Below are 23781 nucleotides of genomic sequence, written 5' to 3' on the forward strand. Positions count from 1 at the left end.
CGATCCCGTTCGACTTCATTCATGGCCAGGTGCGTTAGCTTTGCGGGAAACCCCTGACGTTTTGAAACTCTACATTGCTGCATGCGTCCATGTGTTTACTGTCAGATCTTATTAAGCCTTATGACAGATCCGATGATAGACCCGACCTCGAACCGTCCCAACTGACCCAACGCACAGCCGCGACAATAAAGCGTGACGGAATATGGAACAATTTGGTTCGACGAACGATCCGCTGAGCCGACGCATCCCCCGGACTGCTTTTGTACACTTGATTGGAAACCGTTTCAAAGCAATGAGAAAGTGCGGTACTAATATCACCATAATCAGGTTGCTGTACCTGGTGGTTCTTAAAAGAGCGCCCTGCAGAACATCGAAACAAAAAAGTAAAAGTTCCGTTCTTTAACTCAACCCACATACTGTGAACTGGTTAGTATTTATTCCGATTGTCATTGGCTGCAGACGTCCAAATGTGGAGCTTACCTGACGGGTGATTTTGGAAATCTTAAATAGCTTCATCAAACTACCCCCAGGTGTGACGAACCAATGGAGCAACTCCTTTCGTTTCCTCCACTCCAAATCCCACCGTCCCCAGCAGAGAAAATGACTCTTCTATTAGCAGCAACAATTTATTGGCGGCATCGCAACAATGTTGATGAGCTACGGTCAAGTTTTCATTTAAGGCAGCAAATCAAACAAACCGTTCGGCTTTTGCTAAGCGTTCAAAACAACCGGCCCAACCAATTAGTTTCCATCACGCGACGGGTGGCGCACAGATGAGGCCGGAATCTATGGAAAACCGAATCAAACGATCATGCCATCTTGCTACAATCGATAGCAAGCACCCTCGTATCGTATCGCACCAGACCGGAGTGCTGTTGTTGTTTGAATCGTGTTCAACCAACCAGCCGGCCAGTAGATGAAGAAATTCCTGTAAAAAGGGAGCCATTTTCATCGAGATACGCCCGGCCGATCGTCTCACGTCAACCAGGGGTGCCAATTATGGCTATTTGGAATAGGCGATCCATACATGCAGTGCACAGAATTCCCACACACGGCATAATCCCCTTTTTCCGCTTCGCTGTGAAGCGGAAGAACTGCACATTAGTAAAAGCGACGAACCCGTGTTGGCCTCTTCTAAAGTAGTCCACTTTGCAATGCTCGTCACCGAAACCAACCGGTGTGTATGACCGTTACGGAGCCTTGTGAATGAGCTGCCGATTGACAGATTTGCTGCGTGATAAAAAAGTACCGATGATTGATCGTTGATCAATGTTCAAACCAAGTTCCCACACGATCACACTGCAGCATCGGTCGGTAGAAGGGGATAGCTACACCTGCACGCACAGTGCGTGTGTAGTTAATGGGTACGTTCAACGGAAGGTGCACGAGACCAGTTTTTATCATCACTCAATTACCATTCATATTAAATTATGATCATTTTTCAACACTTTATAGCTCCAAATCCTCCTAACGGTCGCAGTTCAAAGATGGCGTTTGCTAATTGATTGTGGAGCTAATTTTACTTCGCCACTCGCCCGGCATACCGGCAACCACTTGTCTCCGGCGTTGCATTCATCGACGATCGCGAAATCAAACAGCTTAAGGCCGTCCACACCATTAACGGTGAGTTGGCTCCTCCAAAGGGATTTATGTCTCCGGCCCTACACGGGCACGCATTGCAACTCAATTGCATTATGATTAATGTGCTGCTCGGCGTTCGCAACGGCGCAGCCAATGCTGCCGTTTGGCGTAAGTCGATCGAGATTCGCTCGTCGAGTGCGGACGTCTGAAAAGAATCACGTCGAAACATTTCCCTTGCAATGGGCAGCAGAACGAAGCTAAGCGTTATGTTGTATGATTCTTCACTATAACTCGAGCAGAAGCAGCGTGTGCGGGGTCACGTTACAAATAATCTTCCTCGTTCTCTTCGACATACGTCCGATACGAAACATCACAGGAATCCACGTGCTGCTACAAAATACACTGGTTACCATCCCACTTCCTTGCGTAATACTTGCGCAGGTAAACACATTGTAATTATTGCAAGCTAATGAATTGATAGGGGTGCCTGGTTCGCGCAACGAGAGCCCGGTGGCAGGGGATTTACTGACCAAGCCTTTGCAATTAGCCCGCGAAACGATGATTAGATCGCTACGGCTCGTATCGATCGTCTGCACGCTAGCTTAAGGTTGCGCCAAACGGGATGGGAACGAAGCGCGGCAAGGAAGCGGCTGCTGTTCGGCATGCATCATTTGGATGCAGATAAGATTTATAAGCTCGATTGAAAGGGAAAATCCATTACGCTAATCGGATTGAACGATTAGCGTGCCAAGAGGGTTGGATCAGTGGCGAAGATCATCTGCATTTGCGGTTGCGGTGATTATGGCTAGTTGGCGTATAGCTGTTGTTTGTTTTAATTTGTGTTACTAAGTGCGAGGCTTCACATTACTTTTATTGATTTACATGTTCCTTTGCTGGTATATGTGTTATGATAAAGTACTGATTGCGATTTGTTGAACTGCTATACTTTAGATCACAATTTATATGATATTTATTACCTTTATCACACACGATCTACACCAAGTTAAAAAGACTTTCCATTATAATGATGGCAACATGAATTTAAAATCTTTGCTGAATGTGTCTTTAAATCTATCCATCCCAGGCGGACCGGTAGTAAAGGCGACAACGGCACCGTTCTCTACACGGTGGAGCTCAAATCCTATCAGGGGACATACAGCTGTAGTGAGGACTTGATTATCCAACTACGCTGGTACCAATGAGTCTAGTAAGCCAAAAATGGAAGACATGATCTTAAGGAATGTCCAATCCTATAGACTCAATTTTTATTTACTTGCCTAACGTCTAACTGTACGTCTAATTCATTGTGAGGCACAGTAAACCAAAGATTTATTCAGCCATTTTCAATTAGATCTATAACCCAAACAGCTGCTCATAACATTTTATCAATTCTCGAAGAAAACATTTACTTCCATTCCCTTGCTGAGCATTCCTCGCATACCATCAAGCGCCTCGAGCTTGAACCGATCCGGAATTCATGCTATTTTGCTCTACGCCAATCCGATACGACTCGTCTTGAATACATCCACATAATGTACCTTGCAACACCGATCATCCCATTATCACCATCGCTCGCAGTCAGGTATACGTGTAATTTGCACCCGACATGCTCTCTCAAAGCGAATGCTTGTAAACCACCTCACAACGTTCGCACACTCATCTTGCACGTATCAAAACAGTCTCGAACCGGCCGCCACCGACGCACACATGTGCTGCATGGTGCGGCTTCACTTATGATTTATGCCTTAGCGTTCACTTTCGCGGGATGATCTTCCCGGTGAGAAAATTTTGTTTGCCTTCCAGCCTTCGACAGCGGAGTGCTTTGCACAGGAACGGTGCGATTATACAGGGTTGCCTGTATGTGGGCGTTCGTATGGTTCGAAATAAGAGTTGCACGCCCCGAGATGGTTTGGCCGCACTGGCGATGATCAAGCGATCACCGGAGGGGGGAAACGAATTTTCGGGGGTTGCAAGTGGAAAGTAATTTCATTTATTATTTTCCCATCATAAATTAAGCACGGTGCCACGAGGAGCGACCCTTTCCCCCCCGGTCGGTCCCCGTCGTTTCCCGGTCACCGGCTCATCGTTTTCCTGTTCGTCTTGTTGACTGGTTGGTTCCTCACCAACCATCTCGCTCAGCACAACGCTTCGGGATAGAGATAAGGAAAGCCAGCCCGACTTAAAACACAACACCCGTGCACCAAACGCATCGAACGGCCGCAGCCTTTCCAAGTAGTAGTCGGTCGTGGTGTGGTGGTCAACACTCGGCGGCCAGGGATTGACCCTTCGCCAGAGCATATCTTGCTTGTAAGATCCTGCACTTTTTTTTCCTCTCGCTCGCTTCCCTTTTTTCGACCATTTTGCACGATGCTGTACAGGCCGGCCGGCCGACAATATGAGCATCCGGCAACTGAGCCATCTGAACCGCCAATTGTCATTGCCCCGGAGCGGACAGTGTGTGTGTGTGTGTGGAGAGGCTGGTTTTTTGTTGATTACACTAAACTAGACACGGCCGAAGCGGTTTTAGAGAAAATCCATAAATCACCATTCGCGCACCGTGAATCGGCATGCCGACTGCATTCGGTGCATGATGGGCTTTGCATTCGTGATGTAGGCTTCTTGTCTTTCTTTTCCAACGTGACGGTAGTTTTTTTTTTTTCACTCTTCTCAACTATGCAACATATACGCGGATGGATACATCCATAATCGGCAGCAAAATTATTCCATTACGAAATGATGGAAAATGGCACGACGGTTGGTAAGCAAGCAACACGTTCACATCTGCTGCTTGTGGAATAGCTACAAACGATAGCTTGCACTCTTCTTAACACACTTTGGGTAATGAATAATCTTATACTGTGATTATCTTTGCTCGAAAAAGAATATTTTTCATTCAAAACATGTTCACTTTTTTCAACTACACATGATCGTATGCTGTTCCCATTGATCGTATGGAAGTCGTGATTTGTTGAAATTTGTTCCACCACAATTGCTTCCTACCGATTGCTGGGAATAGCGTTGAAATCCTTTTGAGTGGATCAGTTTCAACGGACTTGAACTCTTTACCAGTCCATGTCGTGATGTGTGGGGATGGGATTTTGAAGGAATTTCATGGCTTTACAAACCGTATCACTATTAGCGGACGCGTATCACCACCAACAACAAACTTATTTTTCACGAACCAAAAATCAACCTTGCACTCCGACCAGCTCATGCACAATCCAGACCAACTTCAAACATCACGTTCCTCATGCGGATGAATTCTTTGCTGCATTCTTCGCTTTCGGTCTGCTTTGCTTCCCCCGCCAAACTGCTTTCGCATTACACTTTATATCCGCTAATACATTTGCAACAACATAAAAACGGTCCACCACGGACGGACGCGACGGGCGGATGGACGGTTGAGGACACCACCGTGAAGATAATAAAACTTCATTTAATATTTTCCTTTTTCCCATCCACGCCCAGCTACACTTCACTCAAAGCTTTATCCATAAATCTCACAATTTTGTGCAATTATGAGCCCGTTCGTTAACCACACCCAGTGCCGCACTTTTTTTTTCGACGCATTCAGGAACACACTTCCTTATCCGATTCTACGTTGGTTGCTGCGGCCAGTTTCGTTACGCTTCTGTAGTGGCTAGAGCACTCGGTTAGAGTAGTAGCAACATGTGCACAACACAATCCACAGCAGCACAAACTCTTACAAAACTAGACTTAGAACTGCTTTTAAGAAATCATGAATCACTCTCACCAAAATATTTAATCGTTGAACTTTTCACACACTTCAAACACTAACTTCAAACAAATGCACTCGTAACACTACCGCAGAGAAAAAAATAACACCAGATCTTCAAAGCACGATTTTACGTAAATCAGCTCGCGTCGAAAAGCTCCGGCGTTCTTGCACCTCCGCACGATCGTAGGTTTGAGAATCATCTGTTGCAGGCTGCCGCAAGATTCAACCTCCAAAGGCCAGAGAGATTTTCCAACGTTTGGATGTTCTCATGCGTTCATCACTCTCTTGCGTTTGACTCACCGGCTATGCTCAATTTTATGCTTTCGGACTCTATCAGCCTCTCTCTCTCTCTCTGGAATGCTCTCTCGTTCAGGTTCAATTCAGCATGCTACATAAAATCAAACAAAAACAGAGAGTTTGCGCTGGCAGAATACCAGCTGTTTGAGCAACCGAACTCTGTGTTTTTGGAGCATGTATGGCAATCAGATTAGATGCACTAATACGCAGCAATACTTCACTTAGCTATATAAATTTTAAAGCTATTGGGAAAACATCGCTCACAGCACAAAACTCGGATGCTCCCATGAGAAAGGAAAAAGGCTTCTCCGATAAGTAAGGACAAAAACCATCCGTCACGAGTTCGATTGTTATTGCCTGCGCAAAGCTCACCTTATCCATCGATCTGCATAAAGTCATACATTAAATTGTACTTTATTCATATCGCAACCGTTAGCCGGCTCATATCGCGAGCCGGCAACCGGTTGCACGGTTCTTCTAGCCCGAAACCGGATACCAAAGTTCTTGCAAGAATTACGCCGGCCCGCAACGGGAAGGGGACAAATTGTGCAACCTTTCCATGCTTCCGAATGGCATTTCCGAGCGCCCGGCCGATATATTTATCAATCCGTGCAGTTGACAGCCGACGGGGAAGTTTAAATCCGCACGATGTATGATGTTTATCTGCCCTGAGTGATGTTTGTATGATGGCGGAAAACGGGAAGCGAACGTACGCGCAAAGCTAGATGCTATCGACGAAAGCGATATCCATGTTAGATAGAAATAAATGTCATGAGCCCAATGCACGCGCTTGTTGATCGTGATGCAAATCATGCGTTCATGTGTGGCATATATTATTACGATGTACTTTGTTTCGGAACTGTTAAGAACACCGTTAGAAAATTTAAGGGAAGAAAACCTCCTTTTTTAACTTTTTTTGTATTTGAAAAAGACGGTTTGCTCTTATTCTATATTTAAATATTAAATTCAATTTGCTTTAGAATTTATTCCATCAATCTATTAATTTCTTAAGTAGAGCTCTTAGAGACATAGTGAACTTCCTCCGGCTCGTGAATTTATTATTCAACAATAACAAAAATGATAAAATAATTCCTTACTGCTATGGTCTTACTGCTGCGGTCCGGTGGCCGAGGCGACAGCGGCGCCAGTCTTCACACGGCTAGGCAGGGGTTCAAATCCCATCTAGACCGCCTCCCCGTACGTAAGGCTTGACTACTTTACTACGTGTAAAATTAAGTCACAAAAAGCCAGAAAAGGCAGGCCGAGACCTCTCGAGGTTGTAGTGCCAAGGAAGGAAAGAAGGAAGGATAAGTATGCTCAGATTGTGTAATAAAATTATAAATTACTTTTTGTAAGATATGCCCGAAAGATTAGTGTTCCGATGGCAGCGGCATTCAAAGATCAGTGAAAAATATGGCTCATTACTTGGTTTACAAAACTAAGCGTGCATGAATAATGTATAGGCACGTCTTATATTCGTACTCATTTCCACCAATTAAATGAATCGATGTCACCCAACTAAGGCTTTTCTTAGGATGGCTTGCGAAATGCTCCAATAAATTCTTGCACATAGCAAAACAATGCCCAACCGCTTGAATGACGATCGTGGGTGAATATTCTTCCTTCTCTTTCGCAATTTGTCATCCCAACATTAAACCGCGTCAATTCAACTCCACGCAATAGCCTACTCCACAGCCAACAACAGCGACCTTTCAGCACTCCCTTCCTGCTCGCTTGACGAATGTTATTATTCATCAGCTACGAAAATGATTCGTACTAAATGTTAACTGTAACAACGGCCGGCTTACGAATTCACCTTGCTGGTTGGTGCTGTTGAAGGCGACAGGTTGAGAAATTAACCCTCCGGAAATGCTCATTTCCCCGGCCAGGAGAGCATGTTCATCGTTCTTCGCGCCGGGATGAACTCAATCATTCCTTGGGGTGCTGAATTAGTGTGTGTGTGTTTTTTTTTGCGCTCTCACATTAAATGCGATGAAAACCGTTTGCCAGTGACACTTGGGCGGTGGGCGAAGTACGATCACGGGAACGCATTATGCACGCAGCGTAAAAGAGAATGCGGAAAGAGACTGCCCGTGGTGGGATGAATTATTTCGAGTGAAATGAATCGAAACTGATAAAAAGTTGAAGCCCGAGCGATAAATGCAAACACACGTCTGGGAAGCATACAGCGAGAAGCTCCCAATGGCAGCAAGCACACCGAATTTGATCCACTGCTCAAGATACGAAACAAACACCAACAGCCAAAGCACTTTAGCCGCCCAAAAACTGGCTATTTGTTCTGATACGGCAAGGACGTAGCAATGTGTTCAAATTACCGTTTGCCGAGTCGGCACCTGAAACATATTTCCTCGTTTTAGAAGCTGTTTGAACGAAGAAAAAAAAGCAAACCGATCCTCTGAGAATTTCCGTATCATGCTGGATAATTTGTTGCCGAATTACGCACCTTATTACTGGTTGAATATGTATCGGAGCACATACAAACATTCAGTGTAACTGATTCGCTTGAGGTTCGTCTGGTTCAACACTGAAAGTATTACGTTTGCCTCAGAAAGTAAGTAATCGTTCTAGTTACCCATCGGTAAGGGCGATAGTTTGAGCGGATGTTCATATTTCCACATCCCTTTTCAGCGTCGAGTCATCTTTCATCGTCAGTCAAAGGCAGCGTCAAGACCATAGGGGCTTGTTAACATCCGGAAGAAGAACGTGTTTATGATTGATGCCAGATGCATGTTCAGATTATGCGAAGAGCCAGAATAGGTAGAAATTGCTAATGGTTAAATGTAGGATAACACAATAAACTATTAGACTTTATAAACTGAGAGTTATAACTAAGGATGGATCAAGTTATATTCTAAAACAAATAATTTATAGTTCTCTCCAATAATAAGAAAATAGCTCCAACCATATCTAAACATCTAAAACCGCATATGACAGAGACTCAACGAAGAGTACAATCCTCTACGGACGTAAGCATTCGAGAACCCGCCAAGAACATGTCTGCCAAGAGCTGTAAATTTATTAGCACCAACGCATCATTTGCTTTTTTTGTGTTGCGTTTTTGTCCCGAAATGAATGGGGGCTTAGTTGTACCGTTTTTCTGCCCCTTTGCGTCTTCCTAATGGGATGCTCACTATACAAACTGTCCCCCTTTTTACACCTCACCGGCAGCAGCATTTTACGGTCCATTTTCGGCTACCTTAGCTTCAAAGAACATCCCCAAGAATATTCCCCGCTCTCTCGCTCTCGACGAAAATGTTCTTCCGCCACCGAATAAGCACTAAATGATTGTTGGTTTTCGTTTGCGTGCGGCACATGGATTGAAAATAGAATTTACAATAGAAAACATAATTATGCCCTCCGCCTATTGCCAGGTCCGTGACTGATGCACGGCCCGACCATTTGCACTTGAGCGCGTCGAAAGCTGCCGCGGGGTTTCAGAAACTGTCGATAGAAAAGTGCAAATCACTTACAGTAATAACAACTTACATGTGGTTTTGTGAGCTATCTCGAGCTTCTAGAACGGTAGTGGGCAGTGGGCTACCGTAGACGAAAGGAGTTCGATCGATATGATGCGTGTTCGGCTTAACACCACACCACGGATGAGTCTCGCCTTTGGACGAGCTTTATGGCCTTTCTCTCGAGGATTTCTGGTGGCTATTTATCACTTACGTCAGTGGTGGCTTTTGAAGATGAGCCAAAGCTTACCTCACTCTAAAGGCTACTACGGGAAAGAGATTAAATTTGCGAAACTAAGTGTTATATTAATAAAACATGAGACGCTGCGAACGAAATCCCACTACAGAATTCCGGTTGAATGCTTAAAGGAAGTAACGACTCATATTTGAGCTCTCGCGATCATTATTGGCACAGGCATGAAAATGAGAATAAATTGCGCACATGGTACATATTTTGACACATGGCTGTGCCGATTCCCTTGAAGTATCTGCTACACATCGTCTTGCATTACTGCTCGCTCTACCAGCGGGAACCCATTTTCACGGATATTACCGCCAAACAGCGGGAGTGAAGTCATTATTCACCGGCTACACCTGCCCGAGCGTGGCCGTCCTCCAGTGGCACAACTGCTGTCGTAAAGCATAACACTCTCCTTCGCTGCTGGAACGCAAACAGTATGTTGGAGACTTGGTGGCTTGGTGTTACATCCTTTGTACCTTTAGCTTCGGATATCCGATAACATTGTATGCTCGTGAACTAGTGCGGGAGGTGCTCAAAACACTTCCAGCCTCGCCAAGTGTCTGATTGGAATGCATTTAAAGCATTGCCGTGTTTCTTCCAGTCCCGTTTGGATGCCAAAACCCACCCTTAGCGTAGCCATTTGCTTCTCAAATTAAGAAATTTCGCTTACAAATTCCTACTGCTCGATATCGACCTTGCAACACTGCGCTGATCGTATTTGAATAAAAAGGGTGCCCACTGCTCGTTGCATGGTGGTCAGGTATTTTAATGAGCGTTACCGTACAGCTTGATCGTTGGTTATTGAGTTTTGTCGCCACATGATCCTATAAGCAATAAATTGTCATCTAAATAAATCAATACGTGTATCTACGCCGGTCTTCACACGGCAGGACCGGGGTTCAAATCCCTTCCGGACGGTGGTGAGTGACTTTCCAACTATGCGGTACGAATAACTCTAGTAAGCTAATAGATGGCCCGGTTTCCAAGCAGGTCTTTCAGCCGAGAATAACATTGTATACTATTCAGCCTAGAATGAGTTTAAGTTATGTGGAACGGAAATATGTATAAAAAGTAGTAAATAGTAAAATATCCATTGATAACCGCTTCCAATTTACTTAAAAATGATCAACACTTTTTTTCTATCTAGCGATTGCTACGATCATTCGCTCCTTTCTTCGATTTTTATTTATTCATCAAGAGTTTATAACATTCACATCAATAATTCGTGATTACTTTTATTGATCAAAACTTTCTACTGCTCCACTTGATGAATCAATTGATTGTCGTCCATTCTAACGAGTTCATTCGAACAAACTTAACAGATCGAAATCCTCCGATAGAGGCACCATGGGAGCGCATAAATTCGTTACAGACGTTCCGCAAGGTTACGTTCCGGAAGTAGGCGGATGATAGAAAGCGATTTGAATGACATAAAGAAGATGATCCCTGTACCCGTCCGTGTGAAACTCATCCCCAGCGGTGACACACTTCAGCACAGGAAACGAAGCACGATGGTAAAACAGGTGTTAACACGATCGTCATGTTGTATGTTAAGGTGTTTTCATACGTGGTTTTCTTCCTTCATCTTTTTCGAAAAGATCCAATGATCAAGCAAGGGAGCCTTGGGATATGAAAGCCTTGGTAGTCGTAGTGTGGTTGTAATAACACCGTATAGAAATCAGCATCAAACACATGCATTACACGGCTCTGGGCGGAGCATTGAGCGTGCGTGAATATTTATACCATGTAGATCGAACCATGCGATAATCGTTTCATCTGCACCGTTTCAATCGGTGCATGGAAGATACGGTGGTTTCAGCTCAGACTATGGCTAAACGTACTAAACGGACGGTTTGTGCAAAAATATGAATGAACGAACAAATGAATGAAATCTACATAGGATTCTACACTGCAAACCTTCACATAAAGTCCGGAGAACACTTCCACTTTTTTGCATTCAAGAGGAACGGACTGGTCGTACCGGCTAGCAGTGCTGGTAATAAGGTTAATGTAAAACAAATGAAGCTTTGTCGCAACATGGGAAAACATGACAGAAGAGAATCGAACGCATTAGCATACAAGTGTACCGCAGTGCTCTGGATTCTGGCTAATAAAAGCAGAGCATACCAGCAATAAGATGACAGTAAGCAATGTTAAACCGTGCCTTGTTCGTCGATAACCGCACGTGCCCAAACTCGGATACGCCTGCTATTATGATAATAGAAATGTTGGCCAACTGTTCCGATTGGTGAAGCTCTCGGAAAAGCACTATTGTTTCATTATATTTTTGTTTAGATACAATACCTATAGTAGCGAAATGCTAAAATTCCTTCTCACGACGTGCTCACCGCGTTGAAAGTTATTTGTTCAAACAAATTGATTTAATGGCTGTACAGGGAGGAGAAAGAAAGATGTTTATCTGGTGGCATCATACTGCGTGCATCTATGCAACTGCTGCGAAGATGGCTGACAGATAAGCAGAGGTGTAAACTTTAACTGCGGCAGCTATGCTACGTTCGTAAATAAACCATTCAACAAGTTGGGTTTAAAAAAGAATCCATCACGCGTGGTACTGGGAGCATGTCAGTTAGAAATATCTAGTTGGGATACAGCTGAAATGAGAATGACATGAAGAGCGCTTACAAAATTTACATATGAACAGCTAAGAAGTCATGCACCAGATTAAAAATACATGTAAAAAGAACACCGAGATTTAAACAATACATTTAATTATAATTAAAACGCCGTATAGTGTTGAAGCAATACACGATAGGCTTTTTTATTGATATTTTGGTGGAATGCTTTATTTTGAATACTTCAGCGTTTGAGAAAAGATTCCTTACTCTATTCTCTTTTATTAGGATTACTTAATATCCCTCCTTAGTAAGAACTGACTATCCAACTTAGTGATATCAATAAGTCTTGTAAGCAAGAAAATGGCAGGCATGACCTTTAAAGATGTTTAGTCTAGAAGAAGAAAAAGCACCACTAATTTATTATCATCGATATTTTTAGTATGCATTAACAAAATTGTCTGCCACTTAGGCTATACAATCAGATGCTAATGTTCTAATGTTTATCCTAAAAATAGAAAAAAAAAAACTCAAGCAGCCAGAGTACTCAACGTAACTTACCGACATGAAGCATGTAACGGATCGTTTGAGCACATGACTTCGCGGCGCGCAAAAATCGTAATTGTGTAGTTGTGTTTGTTTATTTTTTGTTTTATTGTGTTATTTTAAAATCTGTTGAATTTCAACATTTCCATTCCGTGTCTTTTCCGATCGATTTGAAAACTACCTTTTGCAGCCGTCTTTCTTGTTGCACACAAGCTTGCATCCAACGTAGTCAACAGCTATTCCACCAGATGGCGCAGTTTCATTGAGAAATGACAATGGTCCATGCATGTTTAAATGTATTCAAAATTTAAAATTTTCCTAATGAGATTTTTTATTTCATCCAAACTTTTAATGCAAATAACTGGGTTTTGATTTGAAGCTTATATTGAATTATAGGATGATTTCTGTGCCATATATAAAATTTCAAATTTATTCATCGACTAACTGCCTACCTTTTAAAATACATCCAAACAAAATCATTGAATGGTGAGTATGTTTTTTTAAATATATCTCGTTCAAGAAACAAGTTACCCATTTAAAATAAGCCCATTCTTCCTATTCTAGGCATAAAGGACTGCTATGTCATGCAAATGTATACATCAATAGAGGTTTATTAGAATTATTTACACCTCGTAGCTAAGAAGAGATGTCTTGCTACGGCATAACAGTCCGGATGGTGCATTATATCCGATCATATCCTATTCAAAATGCACAACCTCTGTCATTTCAAAACCTTTTGATATAAATCATTCTTATATGTTATAAAATTAGAGTAAAACATTTTACATTGTTACTCATTTATATTGCTATCATTTTATACTCAAAACTAACAGGGACTGTGTTAAATGTAAATGGCGAAGCCAAAATTAATTACAGATATTCAACATGTCTCTTTTAAAAATCATTTCATCAAAAAACTTGGATGAATTAACAGCACTTTTCGTTCTACCCTGCCGGAAAGGGGATTCTACGAACCACGGAAGGTAAATCTGTTTCCCACCAGTTTCATGCTTCGTCATGACTTCGTTATCATGTTCCACTTCTATACGTCTGCTCAATTCACTGCTCTGCTATGTACCGTTCCATCCACATCCAGACAACACAGGCGCGTAATACACGCTCGAAAACAAATCAATTCCTGTTTTGCTGTTCCGGTTCCGACTCTAAGTTAGCTGATGCTGCTGTTGCTACTGCTGCTTCCCGGTATCTGATCCTTTGCCATACATCTTTGAAACCGTTCACCTATTACGCTTATAAAGCTTTGGACAAATATATACGGGTGTGTGTGTGCGAGTGTGTGTGTGTCTGCGTATCCCGTTCTAAAATTTTCTCGTCGTCCTAGCAGTCGCCTTGGAATCCTGCCCTAGCTAAGGGGTGGTGTTAGTTGTCTTCATCGATCTTTTTCTGGCGAGACCGACCACGCCGTGTTCGGCAATTTTCGTTGCCGAGGAAAAAGGTGCCACACACTAACACAGCGTTAAGGGCCCCCCTGTTTTGCTCACAACCACGCGTAAAGGAACCTCCAAGGTTCAAGCGGATCCAACTTCACGAACGTTCCTTGTTCTGTTATCGATGAAGGTACTGTGCGCGCGCATTATGAGAGAGAAACTGCGAATGCCGGAGTCGCTGGCGAGTGTTTCTATACATCACCAAATATGTCAGCAGACTACTGTGTCTTGTTTACACCATGGCCAATAATGGTTGGTACTGTCTGAAGAACTTTATCAAACATTTTAAAACATTTATTTAAACGTACTCAAAAAACATTTAATACTTATAACCATTTTAGAAAAAAAAAGTTTCACCTCGAGTAGCACCAAATTTCAATATTTTTCAGCAAAACCGAACAGTAAAGAATATCTTTCCAAAGGAAGATAAATACTGGTCCATGTGTCTGATGAATGCCAGCTGCCGAAATACGTTCAACCAACACAGAGCCGCGAAAACTCGTTTCATCTACGCTGCGCTCGCGAACCAATACCACGCCACACCAAGCCGTTCCGTGTGGTGGTGTTGTTGTATCTTCACACACGACACACAGCCCGAAGGTCGTGGAGCGTGGCGAAAATTTTCCTTCACCATCGCAGCAACCCGACTCAGTTGAGGTGCGCTTTTCTTCGGAGCAAGACCCGGGTCCAGTGTGCTGGAAATTTGCTGTGCGCGGACGAGAAAAATCCCACTCGATACATCCCCATTCTGCTGTCCGCGACCCGTTATCCACCAACCGGTTGCAACACCCGGCACAGGTGTGGGCAGTGGATAACGTATTCCAGTGGACAGTCGAGACATCACGGAGGTGGGGCCGTAAAGGAAACATCCACCAACAACAACAAAAAAAGTACGATAGATAACGAAACATAAGCGAAGCAGCAAGGAAAACGTCCGCGAGTTCGATTTTTCACCGTGAATCAGTGTGGTGAGCATTGGCCCATGGCGTCTCCATCATCGGCTCCATACACATACGATGTATGAGTGTGCGTGTGTGTGTGTGTGTGTGTGTGTGTGTGTGTGTGTGTATGGGCAAGCTTTATGCTTATGTGTTTAATATTGAACAGGAGTGTTTATTGGCGATATTGTGTTTGATTTTGAGCTTGTGTGCATTTTATGGTTGGCTCCAGCGCCCACCGAATGGACGATTGAATGGTTTGCAATGGTTCCAGTTCTTTCTTCCTAACCGTTGCTGTGTTAGTTCAGACGATCCTTCCTGTTCCGCCCGCTGGTACCCGATTATTCCGTGCAGTGCAGTGGCTTTGTTTGTAACATTTACTTGTTTTCGTTATTTTAAAAGATCATTTTATAATACTATGAAGTATCTAAAGTTTATTCTAGTGAAATTGCTATTAAAAATGTGAAGACACCTAAAATGAAGCTAAATTATACCAAGTTTTCAAAAGTGGTAAGCGGCATGCTGTACTTAACTTAACTTACAAATCCGTTCTACGTGCAGAAGTTCTGATTTTACTCACATCGGCAGTGGGACGTACACCTGGAATAGATATTCAACTCATATTCAAATTTTGAAACCTCATCGAATTTAAACTAACATCGGACATCATAAAACACTTCAATTCTACTGTCTAAAATTGTTTATGCGAAACAATTTGAATCCTAAAGTTAATTCCTTCCTGATAAGCTTTCCCAAGATAACGCTCGGTCCACTAAACATGTGATCAAAACTTTCATTTATTGCAAAACTTTGTACAACTGCCCTATATCTCTTCGCACATAGACATCTTTTCAAACCGAACCCATCCCTTCCATCCGTAAAGCTCTACGCTAAATTATAGCTAAAGAGAGTGCGTTTTCATACCAGCACCTGTCCTAACATCCAACCCATTGCCGTCTGCTCAAGAAAGCAGCTAGCTTGTGTTGGAAAAGTCGAGTCGGCAAAGAAAAGCAAAAACCTTTTTACCAAGTGCCTACGGCCAATCGGAGACCCACTTCCCACACCGCCACAGTGCCAAAGCAAAGGGAACGACAACGTAAGCGAACGCAAGCGGCTTCATAGCAAATGAAACGACGTTCAATAAAGGATTGTGTGCGTGCGAATCCCAGCCGATCCGGTCGAGGGGAGATTTTGTGCTTCTGAAGTGCAGTGGTAGGCTCGCGAGCGTTGATGAGTGCGTGTATGTGTGTGTGAGTGAGAATTTTGAGTCCTCTCGACGGTGGTTAAAATCAAAATCAATCTAGCGCAAAGTTTAGCGTCAACGCCGGCAGGCAACTTTCGATCGTATCTTACGAAAGATGATCTGATGTGGTGTTAATTTGGCCTGCCCGAGATGCGAGGAAAGAAAAGTGCCTGTCAAAAGGGCAGGAATTACTGAAGGTGTGTGAAAATTCTGACACCGAGCTAGTGCGTGAGTGAGTGACGGGTTCGCGAATCTTCACTTGATTTGGATTGTGTGAAGATACGTTACTTACATAATGTGAAAAATTGAAAGTTATAGAGGGTTTTTTTTGTTTAATTGTTACTCTTTCCTTAATAGGATTTTGTGATTTGATACTACAAAAGAATGTGTACTGTTAAAAGCTAAGCCATCAAGTTATTCCGTTTGCCATGGTCGGATCATTGAAAACATTGGAAGTTTTAATCTGCTGCGCTAATGGATGAAATCTCTAGGTAAGTTGGATCTTTTTGCGCAACTGTTAGCAGAAGTTAAGAGTAAACAATTACCCTATACTTTCTATAATAGTGTTTGGTTATTTATTGGGTTATTTGGTACATTATTAGATTAACAGCATCTTCATGAGGAAAATCATACCCGTTATTATCCCTCGTAAATTTTCAAAACACTCATTTATCTCGTAGTAGATGACATCAATTTCTTTCATCTTTCCAGCAGCAAAAGCACTTTAACGCTCACACTCACATGCGGGTGGCTTTAGACCCAAACTCACCAATTTATGACACATCGTCAATATTAGCAACATTGTTGATGAGCCGTAATAGAATCAAAGGAAAAGAACCCAGCCAAACTAGACCCACCGCACGGATCCGAACCAATCAACGCACGCATTGTCGTCATCGGCCACCCGAAGAAGCTTTACCAGGCTCGCCTGTTTACACCTCATTCATCGACCTTTCGTGCGTTCGATTTTCGGGGCTCATCCAAAGTGTCCTATCATATTTCTTCGCCCACTTCAGCACATCGCTCGCACCCTTGGTAGATGTCCTTAAAGAAGCCTTAGTGAAATATTTCTGTCTCCATAAGAGAACGTACCATGCATCCTGACACGGCGCTCTCTACCGTCTTAGAAGTTTACTAAAGTACCCCAAGGACTATGGGCAACGATGGTAAAAATGCTTTTACCATCCATTAAGGCGAACTCTCTGTTCTTTAATGGCTCGTCCGGTTCGGCTTCCAATCGCCTGTGTACGCGGTACACACCAACCGCGTAGAGACTCGGTTCTTTTTTTTTACACCAACATGTGCAAACGATGAGCACAGTGAGCTAGTAAATCTGAAGGCATACCGAGCAGAATTCGATTGGCCCCGAACGTTTCGGTCTGTCGGGTCTCGCTCGCACTGGATGAAAAGTGTTGTACATTGTGTGAGTATGTGTGTGTGTCTGTGTGTAATGCCACGGTCGGATAGATACATCCAAACTTATCAAAAATTAACATCCAACCTAATGGGCTCGTGATTGAGTAAGCTCCAGGATCAACATCCACTTGCGCTGTCCTGGGCAGTCAATTGAACACGTGTTGTCGTACACAGCGTGATTCTATTTATGTTGCTTCTGTAACGCTTACTGTAGCGAACAATGATATGGCCTATACAGAAATCGATACAAGGAAAATTGAAGACGTTTCAATACGAAGTCTTTGCTGCTATTAAAAATCTTGTGCCAATCGGGTGACCTTATTGAGATTTAAAAATTCGACGTTATATTGTTTAACACTATGCCTCAATAGCACATCACTATTATTATGGTTATTGAATGCCTTCTATCGGTAGTAAATACAAAATATCTCAAAGAGTTGCCGGCCAAACCAAGAACGGACCGCTTTTGCGTTGCAACCAAACCGAAAGCAATCCAACAGTAATCGAATGTCAACATATGTCAAGCTAATCCATTCCCAATCCCAATCCAACTGATATTGAAGGTATTATCAGCTTCAGCTGTACACTTGAAGGCGGCAAGATTTCTTCCCTCAGCCAACTGCTCAGAGGTGTCCATCACCACCACCTTCAATCCACACCAACGCACCAACGCCGGCCTATCGCATAATTGACGAACTAGATCCAGCATCCGGCCGTACCGGCCGATCGACCGAACCGTATCGACGATTCGATTAGAAGTACAAAAATAATCGATAGTACCAGGGTGCCCTTTGTACCAGCTAAATGGAATGGACTGCACACGGCCATCGGGGATCGGATTAATGAACAATAATCCACTTATGGGCCGGCTGTGCGGGTGCGGCAGTACGACCGACTTGTGTACGACCGACCGAGGCAAGCCCATTTCTTGCATCACGGTTCGGGAGATGGACTTGCCCATTGGCTAGGCGCTAGTCGGCAAAGCCAAGGCAAAAGAAATACGCACATCACGCACATTCGTACATTTGTGCTGTGGAACGAAAGTTCCGTCGTGCGCTCGAGGTCCAGAAATCAATATTCCACAGGCAATCGTCGACTGGAATGCTTCCGTCCCATTTACAGACCAATCTTCAGGAATCGCATCAGCGAGCAGGGAACAACAACCGGGATGCTTTGAAGCAGCCGACAGACGTTTGGCCGTAATTAAACGTGCTAGAAAAGAAAGTACCAGCACAATTGTTTCCGTTGCAAAGTTCAGAACAATTATTAGCTTTTTTATCAAACGCTCAATAGCAGTTGATGTCAACTATATTTTGCAAAACAATTTGAAGGAATATGATGATAAAAATATTGTTGATAATCATATCTTACGAATTTGACGAATTGTTAAATACGTGGTATCGGCAAGCATTTTTTTTTAAAGGGTAACTTGCAGTACCTTTTCAAGAATCTTGGCATTTGCTATATTTTGGCTTCCGTGTAAATCCACAAAATATTATGAGATACAGTTTTTGACAACATCATCCTTACTCAGATATTAAAGTTCACACATTCACTTTTGTCTCGTTCAGATTGGATGACTACCGGTTCATCTAACGAATACAATACCCTTTGAACAGCTTGTTCCTTTGCGAGTGGAAACCACTATCGGCGGAGCCTTAGCCAATCACCCGAGCTGGCACGCCCAGCACTACGAAACAAGCAATGACAGTTCCTTTGTTAAGTGTTCGAGCCCTGCTTATAAAAACACGCTCCAGCTCCACATCATACGTTGGTTCTTCTTTTTAGTCTGTAACGCCATTGGTCTGCGCTCAGCATATCCCACCGATTTCAGCAACCATGTTCGAGAGCACTTTCGTACCAGAGAGCTTTCGTCAGATGCTGTGACACAGCATATCAAGACTGCCCGAGACAAAGCCGACAGTCTTTTGAAAAACAAAACTCCAGTTTAATCATGGGGGTTGGGCGAAATATGAAATTTTGCGAATGGTATGAAAAAAAGAACAACGTTTTCATAGCAATAAAGCAAGATGATAGAAGACAATCATTTTGCGGCCTGATAGAAGATTTGCTTTTCTATATTTTGCAATAATTTGTAACGGAATAGCAGCCAAGAAAGGTCTTCAAAAGATCGCGAAACATTATAAAAACACATTTATAAGAAGTATTACTAAGTAATTACTTATAAGATCTTAGAACTGTCCAAAAGCGATAAAAAAAACTCGAGATGATGATGCCGTTACATTGGAAAAACCCAATTCACATCTTTAGGATAAACCGATGGGCAAAATATTAAAATCGTCGTCCCACGACAGCGCGTACAATTAAATTTAAACGGATCGTTGCACGTTAGCGCCGAATAAACTTGTGCCATAAAAGCAAAGCCCAGTTTTTCTTTCCTCGGAACCGCTTTTTTGTGCTCAATCCTTTGAAGGTCATTCGGTCCCTTTTTATCAAACGACATTAATGATCCGCAGAATCCGTTATGTGACCTTGAGCACCTTCGGCGAACAACATTCTCTGCATAAAAACATTTTCCAAAACGATAGGCTATCTTGCAAAGTTAAATGGCGAAAGGATACATTACCATATCCAATTTCCAGTTTTCATTCCACTCGTGTAATTATCCCGCCGCTATAAAAGCTTCCGAAGGTAAAGGGTTGATTTATGGATCTGGTTGGGTGTTCCCACTCTTCGAAAATCTATTAATTGAATAGGCTTTTAAAATAACCATTACACAGAGTTGATTGCCTCCAGAGTTGGAGGTAAACTAGTGTGCCGTTTAGGACCATATTCGCACGGTTTAGACTCTCCCTCATTAGTGCCCATTTGTGGTATGAAGTCGAATGGAACTGTCTGCTAGTCGGGAATGTATACCGGGAAAGAAACCGGCCCCATACCGAACGCACGCACCAAAGTTTCGACCACGCTTACAGGTCCCTAAACAGACGCAATAATGTCATAAATTGCCTGCGACAGATGTTTTGGAACACCCTGTGCGTGGTACAAAATTATGCGCCCGGTTTGCCACGGGTGATCGAGAATCACATGGGGTGAGTGCGAATACCACGCATCGACGGTCTTGTCTTGGCTCTTCTGTTTTTTTTTTTTTTTTGTTCTGTCCAGCTTTCGCCACTCATCACGAAAGGCAGAAAATGGTTATGACTTTATTTAATGGCCATTCTTTCTTCCTGCTTGCCAGCCGTCGAGTTTATACGTGTTGCGAATGTTTGCCAATTAACCGGTGGCAGAATCGAAGGCTCCAAGTCACTTCAACGAGTGTGCGTTAAGCGGAAAAGTTACTTACTTACGCTTGAACGAAGCTGATCGGAATTCGAGTTCGCTGAAAGCTACTCTGCTTTTATACATTGTGCTTTGGGCAAGAGCCTTCTAGAAACTGTTTGGCCAGTAAAAGGATCTAGGCTCATTACAAGTTTGGAATGGCTCTTTGGATGTTTTCCTTTGTGGGCAATTCACATGTTCTTGAATTTTCTGCCGAACCGATGTTGTTGTGGGAAGGACAAGAAGCTATGCTAACAAGAGAAACTTACTTATGCACAATCATTAGCGTATACAAAATATTATTTTCTAGTTTTATTATGCACATTATCAGTAACTACACCATTTGGAAATAGTGACTTGAGATGACAAAACTTACTATGACTATTCAACAGTTTTATTTAAAACATGTTCACTCTTTTATCCTACAACTGGCATCTATTTTCGCCGCTGCTCCTAAAGGTCATTAATTTACCACTGTTCATTGGCCCCGAATTAGATACCGTGCCATGGCGTAATATTCTCTCCCACGGAAGAGTTAGATCAACTTATTCCATCGGAACCCGAAGCAATGAAAGGAAATGGTAAAAGGTAAAAATCGACTACAGTACCGCGAACCTGTTCCTCAGCACATACGAACACAAACGTGATAATGAGAATGCACTACCCGGGGTTACGGGCCGAAACGAAACCGGGCCGAAGAAACCCCACGATTGCCACCTTCAGATAACACTTCAATTTATTGCGACAACTTTGCGCTACTCTGCGGAAAAAACAAGCTGCTTGAGGGGTAGAAGGTAGAGAACGGACGCGTTTTGTTTTTTTTTGCCCCTTCTTTGCATTAGGCCCAATTTCGACTCCAGCTGCTTGCTAAGGGGAACTCACAACCGAAACAATACGACCGCTCTAGTAAAACACCAGGCGTCTCCATTTAGGAAGCTCCATGAAACCTGAAGAGTTGAACCATTTTTCTTGGCGTTAGAGGGCGAATTGGAAACACAAACACTCTCTCACACACACACACACAAACCCGACAGAATCCTTTCTGCTACGACCAGCCCCTATTTAAGTGGATAGTTTATCGTGTAATTTTATTTCCATTTATTTTTATCGCACCACCAACCAACCAGGGCCACCCACCACGATTACGTCGGGCCCGAAGCGAGAATCACATATGCCACATTTTCAGTTCCGAATGACATTTTGTGAGCTACAAAATTGAAACGTGTGTTGTGAAGCTGCGCGGTTGCTTCATGCTTCCTTGCGGGCCAGGATTTTCTCTGATTGTTGCGTTCGGGAATCCAATTCATGCATCTGCCAACCGATTGCCGTTTTGCCGACAGGTATAAGCGCGGTAATGTATGCGTACATTGCTACACAATTGACGCAAATTTTCAATCGTCTGCATGGACGATGTGCGATTTGAAGTTAAGAGAGATGAATGACTGAATGGTATCCTTCTCTAGATGGGAGTATTAACAGAGGTTCTCCAGTTCATCGATCGCACAGCCGACAATCGAAGCGTAAGAAAAACGCAGAGATGAAGTGTGTGAGTGTTTAGAAAAGGTTTTTCGCGAATTCTCAGCAAGGATACGTGGGCCATAGATACACAGTAGACTTTTCCTAAACGCCCTTCCCAACAAACAACGACCCAACCTTTCGATGTCTGTTTTCTTGGGCAGTTTTCCTGGATCGTTTTATGTTTTCTTCACCAGAGCGATACGCATACTGTTGACATTCGATTTGAATTCACGACATTCTACGCTTTTGTTCCTTCTCGTTCTTGACTCGGGGGTGACTTTGTTCCATGGAAAACAAACCTTTTTTTCTGCTTTATCACTACACAAGCGAGCGATGACGAAATTCAATACGAGCAAAGCAGTTGCTGAGCTGCGAAGCAACAGATGTTCCGGCCAGACCGAATTTAACGCCACGTTTGCCCGATGCATACATAGCCTTACGTTTACGTGGTTTGGAGCTACTCTAGCCACAGCCTTATTTCCGTACAATCGTTTCACCTTCGCAACAACCAGCCTTGGTCCGTGACCAATTCTACCCAGGAATTGGTACACGGTAGAAGAGTTGATCCTATTTATAGCATCGATTTGTTCTGTTCGTAACGGTCCTAAACCACTTTATTACCGGGTTCTCGCACCGTGGAAGGACATTTTTCCATGAACGCACACCACGGCAGGAAGCAAATGCATCGATTCCTGCGGGGAGCCGACTAACGCACATAAAAGCGTGCTGTTTTATTTTCAACATGATGGAAAAGTAATTTGCAACGCTTTACCGGAAACAGAGAGCATTTGAGAAGGGCAAAAATAGTTCAAAGCAGCTCGATGTACCAAAAAACAAAGAGAAAAGACCAACACAGGACGCTGTGCCCCGAATCGAGGTGTGTCCCAAGGGATTATGTTTTCCAGCCCACAACGCCCACATTGTTGGCCCGAGAAATTTGCTAATCCAGGCAATAAATTTTCATGAGCAACAGACACTTTGTGTTGAATATTGGTCCGGTACGAAGCTAGGTGTCGCCCTTGCTGCCAACGCAAACGGTGTCGAGTACCCTCGCTCAACGCATTTTACACTACTCGTATTGACGGTTTCGAGAATTTTAATGAAGGACAACAAGATTTGTTCGACGGATTAATAAATCAATGTTGAACAATTTATGTTCTTTCCGCATTTTGGCAATCAACGAAACATGGAATGAAATTTCGATTTCTTGGCAGCGTCCTAAACATTCTCCTTTGTTTTGTATTCTTGCAAGTGTGACAAGAACCGTAAACCTGCTAACCTCAAAATTATGTATTCTTCTTCCCTGAGATATCCTTCCTTTTCTATGGCACTAAAACCTCGAAAGGTCTCGGCCTGTCATTACTGGCTTCCTGCAACTTTATTTTGCCTGGTTGGATTGTCCTGATACGGGAAGACGGTTCGGATGGGATTTGATTCCCAGTCCGTGTAAAACCAGCTATCGCAGACGCTCCCGTATGATATC

General features: G+C 43.2%; 2 protein-coding genes across 8 annotated transcripts in view; one reads left to right on the forward strand and one right to left on the reverse strand.

The window, feature by feature from the left end:
- The window catches only part of LOC118509047, a 37569-nt gene extending 32063 nt beyond the window's left edge, over window positions 1-5506 (reverse strand). Inside the window, exon 1 of the mRNA XM_036049125.1 lies at window positions 5336-5506. The gene's annotated coding sequence lies outside the window, so the exon portion shown is untranslated. The remainder of the gene's footprint in view (window positions 1-5335) is intronic.
- Window positions 5507-14533: 9027 nt separating this feature from the next.
- Window positions 14534-23781, forward strand: part of LOC118509048 (probable G-protein coupled receptor 158) — a 56750-nt gene continuing 47502 nt past the window's right edge. Inside the window, exons 1-2 of one of the 7 annotated variants that reach the window (XM_036049132.1) lie at window positions 14534-14869; window positions 16440-16573. In XM_036049132.1, coding sequence (XP_035905025.1) covers window positions 16561-16573 — 13 coding nt within the window. In that variant the 5' untranslated portion in view covers window positions 14534-14869; window positions 16440-16560. The remainder of the gene's footprint in view (window positions 14870-16439; window positions 16574-23781) is intronic. The other 6 variants (XM_036049133.1, XM_036049129.1, XM_036049131.1 and 3 more) reach the window with 6 other exon arrangements.

This window comes from Anopheles stephensi, chromosome 3, assembly GCF_013141755.1.
Source record: "Anopheles stephensi strain Indian chromosome 3, UCI_ANSTEP_V1.0, whole genome shotgun sequence".
NCBI lineage: Eukaryota > Metazoa > Arthropoda > Insecta > Diptera > Culicidae > Anopheles > Anopheles stephensi.